This window comes from Calidris pugnax, unplaced genomic scaffold, assembly GCF_001431845.1.
Source record: "Calidris pugnax isolate Ruff unplaced genomic scaffold, ASM143184v1 scaffold13, whole genome shotgun sequence".
NCBI classification, from domain to species: Eukaryota; Metazoa; Chordata; class Aves; order Charadriiformes; family Scolopacidae; genus Calidris; species Calidris pugnax.
In genome coordinates, this window is record NW_015090810.1 from 7,743,176 (window position 1) to 7,759,092 (window position 15,917).

A 15,917-nucleotide genomic window follows, 5' to 3' on the forward strand; every position below is an offset into this window, starting at 1 on the left:
CATTTTTGAAAACTCTGCTGAGATTTGATGAGTAAATATTTCCCATAGCTGCCAGCAGTCCTGTTGGGCTGCAATGCGTGGATGAGGAACAATGTGCAGGAAATAAATGTTTCTGTTATAGGACAAGGTTTAATAATTTTGGATCCTGAGGGAGGCTGCTAAGTGCTGAATATGCAACAAGATTTCCTAATGTGCTAAGTATCTAATTACTCCCACTGAATTACAACAGTTAAGCGAGAGGGGCAGTTGATAAAGAGTGGGTGAATGGGCTGTTAAACTGATGTCAGAGTAAGGTTTTCAGGGAGTACACTGATAATTTCCTGAATAGGGAAATTGGAATGTAAGAGCCATGTAAAAAAATTTTGAAAAACTCTCCAAGGAGAAGGAGACATGAAGGTGACACCTTATGCAGGGAAGTTTTTTTCAGGACAAACTAAGACCTAGATATTGTGTATTCTGTCAGCTATAGGTTATGCTCTTTTCTGCTGCTTCTAAGTTGAGAATAGCCTAAGTGTCCTTTAGATGAGAAGCTTCAGAGACCTTTAGCTTGTCTTGAGAATAGTCCATAGTAAGTTTATTGAGTTTACCTTAAAATTCACTTTATATTTGTTGGAAAGGAAATACTCATCACTTGCATATGTTTGGCTTTGTAGTTTGCATGGAATTTTAACTTTATAAAGAGCTGCAGTGACATAACAAAGTGTAAGTTGTTTCAAGCCATAGTGGGGTATTTAGAGCTTTGAGGTCCTTAATTTTCATTTACAGCCATGCAGTTTGGGCACCACGGTAATGTTAGGGAAGACTTATTAATTTGTCTTTGTTCTGGTAGACTAGACATAATTTTTTACTTGGGTGTAATCAACTAGATGTTTAGGAGGTCATTAATGCATTCACATGTCAATATATCTTTTCGTAACTTTGTAAGATACTGTGTTATTTCAGAGTGCCCTAATGATTATAGGCATAAATTATACTGGCGATTATACTGGTGTAAACATTTTTATATTGGCCTAACTGCATCACCACTAGGGTTATTTGTACCATTTCAGTCAGATTGACATACTTGAAGGCACTATAATCTTTAAATACAAAGTCTTAGCATCATTAGGAGCTAGTCAGCATTGTCTACATAGAGGAAAACAAACGAAATCCATCTGTCCCATCTCTTGTGCATTGCAAGTGTTTTCTCCCATCCTTAAACGTCTCTCAGTAGAAATTATCTTCATGAGGTGTGTATAAGTACACATACAAAAATGTAGTGGAAACGAAAATTATGACATATAATGAAAGGAACTGAAATTAAGCATAGTTTCATCTGAAAATTCTCAATGAAAGGTGTTATCAGTCACACTGGAAATCAAAATATTGTTGTGCATTTTGGTAAAGTTGTTTTACTTGACTGATGTGAGTTGCAGGATTATTTTTGCTTTTATTCAACCAGAACCTGATATGCAATTAAAAATCTGTAGCATTAACTTTGTAAAATGTGGCTCAGTTAATTAAGTGGCAGTGATCAATTTGTCTGGAGTTGCTTAAAGTGCACTATAAAATTCTATAATAAAACAAGTTGAAGAAAACATTTTAATTCACCTTTAAGAGCAGTTCAGTTCTTTGTTGGCAGAAGGCTTTCATATTGGCCATATCAGTAATCTATTCTGTGACAATTAATTAATGAAAATAATTAGTTGTTTATAATTCTGTTAAGCATAGTTTTCAGTCACATATTTCCAGGCCAATTTTCTTTGGGTTGATCAGTTTTCATACTTTTCTGTTCCTGTGTGAAAGAACAGCTGCAGATTGAAGTTCTAAAATCACACTGCTCCTGTCATGCTGCAGACAAACATTATCTCACAGAACAAGTGTATTTTCCCTCATATTTTTCTTCCTCATTTTAACCTGAGCAGGGGGGGTTTGATACAATCTCTCTATCATGAGCATGGAAAGAACAAGTTAAAAACAATGAAAGAACTACAAAAAGAAGCCAACGTGGTATTCTGAATATTGTGTAAAGCATTTTGTTGGTGTATTTATTTGAAGGAGTTGCACTTCTTCCTGTCCTTTTGTTGTTGAACACACAGAGATTTTAACAGATATGAGCTACATTATACAATCAGTAAACTGACTTGAATAATTCAGAATTTCCAAAGGGAACCTGAGGGAATGACATATAGGAAAGTGGAGCCTGTAGTCACGTTCTTTGTGATATCATAGTGCTGCTTCCTTGCTTCCTTTAATTAATATTTTGAAGTGACTTTGTCACTGATCACCACTTGTGCTCGGGGAACTGAAAAACCAACAGCTGTAGTTTGCTGGGAGTACAAAAGAACACAAGGACTGTGTCTCCCCTGCAGCAGTCCTGTAATCATACTATGATATGGATAGTATATCCTTCCTCTCAATAAAAATATTGTTTATTTCCCTCATAAGCTACTTTCTACAATTGCAACTACTTTAAGATATCAAACATCTTTATGACATTTCTTGACTTCAATAAAATTTGGTATGTGCTTTATGAACTGTCCTTTTCCCTTTGTAGTGTGCAAGGCGCTGATAATGTGGTTCCTAGGTACTAAACACTTTCTTTTTTTTTCACACTCATGTGTTTCTAAGTTCAAAAGAGTCTTGCTCTTCAGCTTAGTCTGCTATGAAAATTTGTTTCTCCGAACAGCTCTACCAAGTTGCATTCCTACAAGGGCTAGCTCCTGGTGCTCAGGTGTGAGAACCCGACTGGGACATAACACAAGGGTTGTTAGTTGAAGGCTGCCTCATCTACATTGCACTACATTGCAATTACCATCACAGGCACATTTTCAGTGTCACTTTCATCTGTAAAGGAAGCCATGTAAGAATTTATCAATGTTGAGAAGGAATGGCATTTCATGTCACATGAGGCTATCACAGAAAAAGTTTCTCAATTGCAGTACCTTAATCAGTAGACCACAGACTTGCGCTGTCTTTTGTGTATGCTTCCACAACTGTTATGTGCTTCTCACAGCTAATCTGGTCCCAGTAACTGCTCCATACAGAAATGTTTGCGGAGCAATTACTCTTTTCTCTTCATTGTTCATCAGAGGTGTTAAGCTTTAGCCTGTTGCTTAAAGTTTTGGCTAGAATAACACCAAGGTGCGTGGCCTCCCCGTTTGGTGTATGTAGGTGCTGTGGAGTATTTGGCATCTAATGTGCAAATTGTATGTCAGTTTGCATTCTGGTGTTTGTTTCTCTTCTCTCTAGGTTGTGTTTTGATGATTTAGATCTACAGGTAATAGCTGTCATGCTACAAATACAGATGGAAGTATATTGGTTCAGTTTTTAACAGTAACCGTTTCAGCTTTCAGATGACTACTGGGAAGATTTTATTGTTTAAGACTGTCAAGGATTTATGCATATATCTGTTCCACAAAGAATTTTCAGCCAATGACACAAAGTACAGGCTTATGTTTACTCCTAAGAGTATGTAATGCTGTGTGGATGGGCTTTGTGAAACTGCTGCTGGAGACCAGGGACTGTGCTTTTATTCCAAACTAGTCCTAGGGCCCCACAAGTGGATCATGCTCACGTGAAAGGCAAATCAGTTTTCAGAACTGCAAAGTTCCAGCTTTTGATGGGGATGTAGTAAATGACTAGCTATTTCTGCAAGATTTGCAGCCCAGTCTACAATTCTGCGTAAACAATGTTAACAGTAAGAAGTGTGGTTTATGGAAGGAAAACTTTTACCTTTTGTGAGCTTTCAGATTAGTATTAATCAGCCTGGTGATTTTACTAAAATGGAGCTAGCTGCTCCATTCAGCAGAGCTGAACAGGCACAATCACTTTGAGTGAGAAAGGAGAAAAGGTTAATATGGTGCTGTTGGGTGAAATACAGTCTTTTCAAATTTGCCGTCTAGTTCAAGATCATCAGCTCCTAAAATCAGTGTCACAAATAGGGTCATGAGCTCAGAATTTAAATGTAAATTGGGTTGTGCATACCAGGCACAGAGGCTTGAAAGGAAATTTTTGGCTCTGCTGTGCCAGCTCATCAAAGAAAGCTTTAGCCAATGTGCCTGTGTTTTATAAGTCTCTGACCAAAATGTAAAAGTTTTAGCGCAAAAGTGGTAATTTATTAAGTTCTTGCACTGCTAAGCCATACCAAAACCCCAACAGAAATAACAGGAATTAATTGATGCCAGATGTCATCAGAAGTGTGGGACAAATATGTGCCAGGGTCCCAGCTACAGTGGCCAAGGCAGCAGCCAAACAAATTAAGTTCTTATATCTGCATTACTCTACTCCCTTAGGTACGAGAAGGCCATATATGTGACGGTGGTCCCAAAATAGCAGATGAGAGTAACACTAAAATTTTAGCTCGAGTGCACATTGGCTTTAATTATATAACATAGTATGTTTTGCAGTCAGGGTACTAATGAGTTGCTAATTTCTGGTCAGAATAAGAGATTAGATTTCCAGCATATCTATTAACTAGCCAGTCTACTCCATACTGGCTGGAGCCTGCCCTGGGAAATGACTCCCCTGGGAAATACTTCACTAAGCAAAATGTCCTAGTTGTTTAAATGAGAGCGAAACGTCATTTAGCCATACTTGTTTTCACAGCAAAATGTCCTGTGTGGTGTGAGCCAGTAAGTCTGTGATCTTTAAACTGGAGATCTCTGTGCTTAATAACAATTCCCTAATTATGTAAATGAGTTCTTAAAAATATTTTCCATTTCTTTAAAGAATCAGAAATATTTCTTTTAATGATGTTAGCTGTCTGGCATTCTCCTTTAATAATTCATGCACTTCAGGCATATTTCTTTTCCCTTTGACATACTGTCAAAAAAAAAAAAAAAGCAAATTCAGTTAAATAATTGAGAACATGTGAACTTCCATAAACAATCACTCTTGTTTTTTTCTCTGCAGAAAGAAAGGAAGTGAAGGTGGGAGAGTACAATGCTGTGGCTGACACACTGGAAATAATCAACAACAGCATCAGGTTCCAAGGTAGGAGAAAAAACTGGAAAGAAGTACAGGAACGACATGGGTATCTGTATGTAGTTTGTAAGATTGCATGATGTTAAGAACTGCTTTATAATATCAAAAAGCTATGACTGTATAAAGAGAAAGGTAACTGAGCAGTGCTTAAAAAGAACAGGAGAATTCTGAACTGAAATCACAATGTTTTGATACTGTATACTTGTTTTTCATTTCAGTGACCAGGACAAATTCAAATTTGTATGTGTACACAAATGTTCTTTGATATTTCAACAAGCTGGAGATATATCTTCTATTTGATCTCCACTCATCAATATTGTTCTAATTTTATCCCCATTTCCCACTCCCCCAGTTCATCTCACCTGAGGGATGCTCCCGTGTGCTGTGTTTGCACACACAAGGAGGTGGTTGTTTCTCTTCGGAGTGGTCTGTTAGGCAGTTAGAAAATAGGTTTTCAAAATACCAAGGCTAGTTTTAAGATGGCCAAATGAAACAGGGCCAGAGAGGGTGTTCAGCCCAGCAACACTCCCAAGGTCCACAGCAGGCATATAGCCTGTGTTGCTGAGTCTTCTTGCCGTCTTTTATCCCATGCTGTTCTGAAGTTAAAATGGGAAGTTCCTCTGCCTTCACAGGAGTTGGAGTGCAGGCAGACCCATGGCTTTCTGAGGACACGATTATGGAAGCCAGATGTCAGCTGAAATAAATTTTAAGGGTCTCTCCTCTTAAATATGAGCATATATGTTATTTTTGAATTAAGATTTCATCTTAAGGTCTGCTAGGGTGCAGTTCAGTAATGGAGACTAGCGTCGGCTTCGTGAGATCTGTGTGGTTTCCCCTGGGAGTGGTGAATGAGTATCAAGCTGCTGTATCCAGCACTCTACACCTGAGTCCAGTGCCCCAAACCCAAGGTCTTCATGAGCATGACTGGAGTTTCACTGCAAGGATCTAATCCATAGCTGCTTGTCATAGCTGCTGGAGCCTTCCACCTTTGCTATTGGTATCCTTTGCTGGACTTAAAAGACCACAGCTACATGCACTTCTCACATCTGTACGGAGAATGAGGCTTTGAAAATGAAGAGTGCAGAATCTGTCCCCATTCCTAAAGTCTGGGAGCCAGCAGATTATTTTTGCTGCAAGGAGGAAATGATGTTGTAGTTGTATACTGATTCAATACCATTCATTTCCAGAGAATATATGCAGGATGAACCAAGTAACAGGAGATGGGTTTTGTCAATAACTCCATCCCTTTATGGACAGTAGATGATGGGAAAAATACTGCGTTCAGGCTTTTTCAGGATTAGACTCCTAATTCTTGTTCTGACCACATCTGGTGTTCCTTCCACCCTTAGTCTGTCTTATATTTGTCATAACACACATTACGTGACTCACAGTGAAGCTCCTCCAGTTGCTGACCTTAACTTTTCATTGATGCAGTCATGTATTCGATGTGGAGGACACTGTTGTTACATCATCCAGGCATATAAAAAACTTAGTAACTTAAGTATTTGAGATGGGACCAGTAAATATAGCCCTGTTTAAACCATTGCATGAAACTGCACACAAAAGAACAGTAATTCATTATATTAGAAACAATAGAATTGAATGACCATTGCACAAATCGGAAAATATATTTTATAGAATCACTGTTTGCTTATATTTAATAAATATAAATCATTAATATACTCTCTATATTTTTAGATACCATAGGGTGGGGATTTTTCATTAATATTAGTTCTTTAAATTCAGGCATGTGCTTTATTGTATTTTTGGCTTTTTATTTTTTGGCTACTTTTGTGAAGTGTCATACGCTGTAAATGCACGCTCTGAGGTGGGCAAGAGAAAAGGGGGAAAATCTCGGGTATTTTCCCCAATATCAAATCACCAAATGGGCCCTTGATTGTCACTGTATTGGGATCACCTGAAAGGAAATTTTTTTGCAGAGTCATTGGGTGTAAAGACAAAAGGATAGCAAGTTTCTATTGTCTGAATTGTTTCAGCTTAACTGGTATGGATAAAGTTGGTTTATTGTATAAATCCTTGAGTATTCAGTGGGTCCACAGAGCTGTGCAGCCATTTTGTGAAATGAAGCTGCTTGGGCCTGTGTGGTCGTCCTCACAGCCCCACAGAGAGCTGATGTGAAAGCACAGGCTCAGACACTGTAGGGCACACAAATCCCTTTCCAAGGGAAGACAGTGATGCAAAAGACCTTTTGCCAAACCCCTGCACCAACGACAAATTTAGGAAGCAGCTAAAATGGAGTGTGGGAAGTAGGGAATGCAGAACTTTATTGCAATTGTCGGAAAGTAATTCTCATTAGACAGAGAGGCCTTTAATTAGTGGGAGCTGACTGTCGATCAAGTACATGGCTTTAAACATAGCTTTTAAGTTCAGACATTTAAGTCCACATCTTCAGGGATTTGAAAAGTGGGCCTGTCCTTATAGAACCTTTGCTATCCATTTTTTGATGTTGTTCCATTCTGTGGAGTCAAGAAGGCACTAGTGACCCTGCCTGGCCCTCACCTTTCTGGGGCTTCCCCCACCCTACCCATGGCCCAGGACCCCATTTCAGCCCCCCAGGGCCATCAGCCCCTGTGTTGTGGTTTAACCCCAGCCAACAACCAGGACAATACAGCCTCTTACTCACTTCCCCCAGTTGGGATGGGGGACAGAATCAGAAGAGTAAAAGTGAGAAAAGCTCATGAGTTGAGGTAAAGGCAGTTTAACAGGTAAAGCAAAAGCTGCACACTCAAACAAAGCGGAACAAGGAATTCATTCACTGCTTCCCATCAGCAGGCAGGTGTTCAGCCATCTCCAGGAAAGCAGGGCTCTGTCATGTATAGTGGTTACTTGGGAAGACAAACACCATCACTCCGAAGGTCCCTCCCGTTCCTTCTTCTTGCCCTGGCTTTATATGCTGAGCATGACATCATATAGTATGGAATATCCCTTTGGTCAGTTGGAGTCGGCTGTCCTAGCCGTGTCTCCTCCTAACTTTTTGTGCCCCCCAAGCCTGCTTGCTGGCAGGGTGGTGTGAGGAGCAGAAAAGGCCTCGACTGCCTAGCAACAAACAAAAACATCAGTGTTTTACGAACACTTTTTCTCATCCCAAATCCAAAACATAGCACTACACCATCTGCTAGCAAGAAAGTAATCCCTAAACCAGCTGAAACCATGACGATCTGACCCAGTGACACCACACCAAGGCTGGTATCCAGCTGTGGTAAGTATCTAGACAGGCTGTTTGAATTTGCCCTGGCAACAATGGAAGTATGCAGAGATACAACGCTCTCTTCTTTCTACCCGTTTCTCTGTCACTTGTTTCAGGAAAGCATAACCTCCTGGTAAACTTTGTAGTCGTAGTATGCATTTTAGCATTTATTTACACTTTAAATATAAGGATAGTTAGCATATATTTTATGGGGTTCTGCATTAGGATTTTGGTGTGTTTTTTCTTCCAAAGAGGATGTTTGTCTGCTCCAGAAATGCAAGCCTTCTTGTCAATCAATGTGACTAACATATGTCTATCAAAGTCAATGATTTCATCAGCTGCTGATCTGGTTTACAGTTGCTAAATCTGCTAAATTGAGGTATAGTACTGAGAAGAGAAGCATATTTTCTTAGAGATATTCTACACCCGGCCGAGCTTTTGCATTTTTTCTTCTTGTAATTCTAGGACTTGAGCCTCCAAAGGACAAAACAATTATACAAGAGGAGCTACGCAAGATCTCCCTGCCTCTCTACAGCATCCTCTCTGCCCTCACCATCCTCGGAATGATAATGGCCAGTGCTTTCTTGTTCTTTAACATCAAAAACAGAAATCAGAAGTAAGGCATTCATATTACTTCTGCCACTTCTTCTTTCATATTTAAATGCCACATTTGTAGAGTCTGTCATGAATACATGTACATATATATATATATAAGGAAAATGTTAAAACTGTGGAAAGATGATATTTTAGAACTATTTAATTGAAATTACTGTGTAATATACTCACATTGAAACAGATTGTCTATCTGTTAAGACAAGCTCTTTTATTCTGTCTGGAAAGTGTAATTTTTTTATTTATGTTTGACTGTCTGCTATTAACATTAACCCTAGCTAATTAATCCATCATTAAAATAGGAGATCTTTTTACTAAACATTCAAAAACCTGAAACAACGTTAGACTTCATAAGCCAGCAAATAGTGTGCATGCCTATAGATTTCATGGAGTTCTACAAGAAGGGTTATCTGTTTGCCTGGTTACAAAAAGCTCTTCTTTATTGCTCTAATAGCCTAGCAATAATCTTGTCTTCTTTAATGCGCTATCACCTTTTGTCCATAGACTAATAAAGATGTCCAGTCCCTACATGAACAACCTTATTATCCTTGGAGGGATGCTTTCTTATGCATCTATTTTTCTTTTTGGTCTTGATGGATCCTTTGTCTCCGAAAAGACATTTGAGACACTTTGCACAGTAAGTAATTCCATATATTCTAGTTGAAGATAGTCTTGCTGGAAGCTCTGCAAGAAATGCAAACAGAAAAGTTCAATAGTTGGATGTCTCATTCCACTTAATCATTCATTCTCTTATTTCCTTCCTGGGGTATTTTCTGGGACCAAATTCTGAAACATGCACAAAGCTATTTTTTTATTATTATCATTTTTATTATTATTATTAATGAAAGTTTCAGGTGCATTGGGATTTGGCCTCAGACTAAAAGAGTACATGTACTTTCTTGTTTTGAAATTATATGTATGAGTATGGTTAAAGGTTGTGTTTGTAGCATGACAACTGATAATGTCTGTGAAGCTACTATGCTTTCTTTAGAGATTCTATATTATTTTAGACTTCATGACTGCTGCTTATCTGGGTCTTTTTATTCAGTCTTTTTGGCTGAATCTCCAAAGATTTCCACTACTATTTCCAGGCTACACTAGAAACTCGCACAAGCCTAGATCCACATATAATATATTCTAATTAAATTAAAACAAGGAACTCTGAAACCAAATTAAATATATCCAGCTAGAAGCTTGTCATTTATTAATTGCTCACTGTAATAAGGACGTTTCTGTGATTTGGATTTGCTGCATGAACTGAGGGAGGGGGTTGGCTACTGTTGCTTTTTGACTAGTATCGGAAGCTGATTGCACGCTGCAAACAGCCACCACTTCCAACTACAGTAGATTCTCAGCTCCAGTGTAAGAATAATTTGTGTGACTAACCGCAGAATCATTATATAGCAGCTAGAGTTCCATGCAGAATTTTGAATGTTACTTGTCATGAACTTTCTCATAGTAATCCTACTTTAAGAACAAACTGGAAAATTTTAAAATACGAGGAGCAAAGACTCAAGTACTTTATCTTACTGTTGCCTACAGTAGTCTTCTGCTTTTGTCAGTGCATCTTTATAATTCTTAGTATTGATGGACTCAACCCTTTATAACAGAGGATTCCAAACAAAATTCTGGAAACAGCCTGACTTACAGAGGCTATTTCAAAGAAAGGGAAAGAACTTCTCTGCAAGGATAATCCTTCCAAAACAGTACAAACAGCATTTAAAGTATATCAAATATTTTCTCCTAAAAAAAATCCTAAGACTATACTTGGCCCGTTGCCTAAGAGTATCAGACTTACTCAGGAGTTATCCTCGTTATGTTTTTGGTCCTTCTTTGGGTCTCTAGAAAGATGCAGTTCACAGTACCTCTTTTTAGGAGTCTGAATTTCTGGTGTCATCATTGGAGAGAGAGGAAGTTTACTTCCAGAGAATAATTCAAAGCATGAACTTTGGATGCCTAAAGCTTCTTGGTGTGGATACATGCCAGCATTTCAGTTAAGTCCTCCATACTGACTAGAACCATTATAGAAGTGAAATATCATGTGACTTGTTCAGTGATACCTTTTCAAAACACTGGAGACCTGCCAAGCTGCACTGGAAGATATAGTATGTATGTACGTATAGGATTTTTTTGCAAAGTCTTAGCTTCCTTAGTTGGACACAGCTGTATTTTAGTCACCTAAACATTAACAGCAAAAGACAGGAGCAGGAGGGAATATCCAGTCTTCCTACAGCTAGGGTGTAAATTCTCTATACAGCTAGTAGAAAGAGGTGCCTCAAATGCTTCAAAAGGACAATCCTGTTCACCACTCCTAAAACGGTATATAAGTCTTTGAATACATAGGGGCCAATAGGAAGTGGAAGATGCCAGCACCTGTATTTTATCTAGCAATTACAACATTTTTTGTGAAACAGCTTCTGATGGAGCTGAAGTGTCATTAGGTAGCCAGCTGCTGATGTCAGTCCCCATTCATTTCTCACTCTTGGTTGCAGTAGAATTTAGTGTGAGGGAGCAAATTTTAGGTCCTGATGTCAGCTTAGCCTTGAGGTGCTTGTAACTTCACTGCCAGGCTGTAGGCCGTTGTGTGACTAGGCTACAGCCCTCCTCTTTAAGCAGCCAAGCACTGCTGAACAGAAGGAAAGAAAGTGGCAACCAGAGGTACTTATCAGCACAGAGCTGTTCTAGGGAACAGGTTTCCATCCAGATTTAGCTATATAAAACTAAATTTAAGTCCTCCTTTATATGTGAAACAGTTCAGTCTTAACTCTGAAAAATGAACCAATATCCAAATCCTGTGCCTCTGAGCTAGAACATTTTTGCTATCTGATTTTCCTCTAATTTGCTTCTCAAAATGTAACCACTATTCTCATACTCTAAATGCAACAAAATTTAAGCGAGGCCTGCTTTGTTTTGTCTTATCTTACATATATCTTCTTTTTTTTTTCAATTTGTATCTGTCACATTGTGTTAAGTCTGTTTATCTGTCTGACATAGAGGGAAGGATCTGGACAGGCACTTGAGCAAGATAACTGCTTTACTTAAGTGACCAATAAAAGAAAGGGGTTGGGAAGAATACTGTGTTCTTAAAGCCAAACTTTGATTAAGAAGTATAGCCATATGCCTTAAACAGAGATTAAGTTTTTTTCAACATAGTTAAATGTTGTATTGACAGAGCAAAGTCTGTGAGATTTGGCTTTCCAGGTTGTCAGTCCAGTACAGAAGCATACCTGATTGCACCTTCCTGTGCATGGTTACTGATATATCTTATGAATCCCAGCTCTATCAATGATTAGTATGATGCTCATACATGCAAGAAACCCTTCAGAAGCAACCTATCAGGAAATTTTTTAATAACCTCCTGGTCATTAAAATAATTCTTACAAAATTTCCTCATCTGATTGTATTTTTTTTTCAATAAGATAGCTTGTGTTTCTCTTAGAGATCATTTTTACATGGCCACCATAGACTGTGGCAATGCACCTTCCTTGTATGTAGAAAACTCTGAATTAATGCTAGGGAATTCATAAATATAGGAGACAACCCCACTTTTCTGTTCACTCTTCTGTCTTTCCTCCTTTCTCCCCAAAACTGTCTACTAAGTGCTGGGTCCAGTGTGTACATTTGGCTCCATGTCATGAACATCCATCTTTCCGTATGGGCAACATACTTAGTAGTTTCATAAGGACTGCTTACAGATACTGGTTCAATATCAGGCCAGTATGGATCTCTCTTGATCATTCATTTTGCTGGAAATGCATGATTTTGATTGCCTATTGTAACCATATTAGACATTAGCTTAAAATTCCCATTTTATGCAAGAGTGTGACATAGTCTTTAAAGAACCAGCTTGATGGAAAGTGATCATAAAAAGCCATTGAGCCAAAAACATGTGGGTATAACAACTACATCTCTGGCACAGGGAAGAACCATGTCAGTGAAAGGTGAGTTTTTGTTTCCAGGGAACTAAAAATTTTGATTCAACTTTTGATTCAACTTTTGTACATGCAAAACTACAAAGTTGTCATTAGTGTTATCCCCTCTCTAAGTCAAGTAATCACCTTCTTTGTCTTCTATATTTCAAAACCAATTATATCTCACTATAGTACCCCTATAAACACAACAGCAAGATTATTTAATTAGATATGTTATATATGGTAGCTTTTTGACAACACTTACAGGATTAAATGCTCCTGAGTCTACCCACAAAATTGATGAAAAATGGTTTCCAAACTGTAGGCACTACATTCCAAACTATTGTGTATGCTTCCTCTATAGCACAGTGTTTGTAGCATTGTTTGGAAGGTGAAGTGCTTTGCATTCTCTGATCTTTTAAACTTTTCTACAATCTATATCTACATATGGCATATGTTTTATGCTGTAATATTCCAAGGGCACTTAAACATGATGCAAAATTACAGCAGTAACACCTGAAAATTTCAAAAGATTTCTTCAATATGTTGTACTACCATTTTACACTCTACAAAGCAGTGGTTGTAGGAGGATGTGGTATGTAAGTCAATACGCTGAAACACAGAAGCAAGTGTTAAATGTATTTGAGAGTCACCAAAGCACTTCAAACATATGGTGAAATAATTTGCTGAGTAGGGGTGACTTATATAAGTCTTTGAAATTACATAGTGTTGACTCTGTGTTAGAGTGGGTAACTGGTTCCCAAACTAACTCATTTTTATCTCAGTATGATCATTTTCTACATAGTAATTTGTGTTCTTATGGTAAGAATTCATAATACCAAATGTAGCCTTATTTAGTCCCGCATCAGAATTAGAGATTAGGTGTCATATTGTAAAGCTCCAATTACATGGAACTAAAACTATCCAAAGCAGTGAATTCTGAGAAAGTGGTCAGTGTATTATAGAACCAGTAGATCATGTCTGACTTAATAACAACTTTATGGGTTATACAGCAAAAGAAAAAGCAATACAATATTTCATTAAATGCATTTGTATGCCAAAGTAGAAAGTGTTTCAGATATGGGGAGAGAGAGAGAATGAGAGTGATCTATCTTTGTTTTTAATCTTAGAATTACCATGGTATCACAGCAAAAAAGAAGTTAGAAGTAAGGGTGTGAAACGAGATGTGATGCCAACTGGAAAAATGCAAGCAAGTGGAAAAATAATTGAAAGCATTTATTATATGGAAGAGAGAGACTCAAATTAGCAATGCCAGTGACATATCCTATGAATAGAGTTTAAGCTGACATACTAAATAGAGATACTTAAAATAGAGAGATATTAGATCTGATCATAACGTTTAGACTTTTGTAATACATTCTACTGAGAATTTCACGCTTTACTTTTAAGACGAGTGAAGTCTTTGCTAGTTGGAACTGCTATGGGATGAAAGGCTACTATGGCCCTAAGGAGGAGCATAGCGTCCTCTGTTATGCATCTCCCTCAACTAGGTAAATAAAATTAAGTACATATTCTCAAATGCGACTGATTGGGTTGGGGCAAAAAAGAAAATTGTTTTAAGTACTCCAGATTGCAGTAAAATGTCCACAGTCTCCACAGAGGAAGGTCTGGTGTATTAGGTAGTAGCAGACTGAACAGCTCTGCTTCTCCCCGGTCCTGGTGGTCCTGATGTGTAGCAGCACTTTTTCCTTGAAACTGTGCTGCACTGTGGATGATCAGAGTGATAGGGAAGAGGCAAGTGATCCGTTTGAAATAGTTCAATATAGGATTCAAACCGTTCTGGGAGAGATCTGTTCTGGAGATACCAATTGTCTCCAAGGCTCCTTTACAATCCAGAGTTCTGCAAAGGTGTTATAAAAGATAAGAGGATCTAAGCCTTACAACTAACAGAGTCACTAAAATTAAGTGTAGTTTATCTTGTTTATCTCATTAATTAGTATAATTGATATGAATTGCCAAAACCAGGAAGATAGTCTGTGATTCCTGGTGATATCACTGAGTCCTGTCAGTGTTTGGGTAAAGTAAACAAAGTGCATGAAAGTTTTTTGCACACCTGTGGGTGTTCAACAGTGCCCTCATCCATCCCAGGTTGTTCTCAGGCTTTCAGATTTCAGTCAGTTGCTCTCAGCCATGATGAAGGCATTTGGAAACAGGCTTTGTACAGAAAGAAGGAACCAAACAGTGGGGTGGGGTGGTGTGGAGAGACAGAAAGAGAAAGAAGGAGTAGAGGCAGCACTGATAAAGTCCAGCTATCTACTGCAGTGTGTGTGACTATCTGGATTTTGTGTTTTTCTCAGACATCCTGAGAACATGTACATTGATGGCAATAGTAGATTTTATAGATCTTATCTTCTCAAACTTTAAAATGGGACCTTTAAATGTATCCAGATCTTCAGAAGCACTTTGGGGGGTTTGGATAATAATATTCTTAATTACGGATCATGAACACTCAAAATCTGACTCTGTGTCTTGTTGCAATGTGAAATGTGGGGTTTGTTCTTTTTTATTAATTTTTCATAGTGATATGTCTGCCCTGCTGAGAGAACAGCTAGGCAAGGTGGAACTCCATCATCCACACTGCACCTTTTCTTGCAAAATCCTGAACCTGCGCAAGGTGAGGTTTGCAGGATGGTATAAGAGTGGAGATACATCCTGAAAACCACATCAGAGACCTAGAGACAGCAGTGAGGAGCAGGGAGGAAAAGCCAGGTGTGAGAGGTTATGGAACAGGTTCTTAGGAATGGGGGGATGCTGCCAGTTGAGATGGGTCCTGGGCAATTTGCTGGAACTCTGAAAATTGAGGAGCTGGCTGAGAGCAGCTCTGGAAGCAAGCACTTGCCTTAAATGGTAATGCAGGAAGAGGGAGATGGTGTATGAACCTTCTGTCTATTTATTTATTTCTACTTTGTCTTCCCTTGTCACTTTGAGTTCTCTCTGTTTAACAATATTTTGGGGAACTGACTGAAAGGAAAACATCTGGGCAGTGCCACCTGAAAGCTGTGGCTGTGTTGGTGTACTGTGGCTGCTTGGACTAGACCCTATGCTACCAAATAGCATCAAGTCTTGATATTTGGTTAGTAGTTGATGATGTACTCCTTATTCATACCCTTAATGCTCTTCAGGAACTGCCGTAGGTTTTGGGGTCTTTTTCTCCCCCCTTGGATTATATATTTGCCTAATTCTTGTCCTCAAATTGTTTA

The 15,917-nt window shown here is 38.5% G+C and overlaps 1 protein-coding gene across 1 annotated transcript in view; it reads left to right on the forward strand.

The window, feature by feature from the left end:
• The window catches only part of GABBR2 (gamma-aminobutyric acid (GABA) B receptor, 2), a 474,269-nt gene that overhangs the window by 300,858 nt on the left and 157,494 nt on the right, over positions 1–15,917 (forward strand). The window contains exons 9-11 of the mRNA XM_014938669.1: positions 4,894–4,974; positions 8,639–8,789; positions 9,290–9,422. Coding sequence (XP_014794155.1) covers positions 4,894–4,974; positions 8,639–8,789; positions 9,290–9,422 — 365 coding nt within the window. The remainder of the gene's footprint in view (positions 1–4,893; positions 4,975–8,638; positions 8,790–9,289; positions 9,423–15,917) is intronic.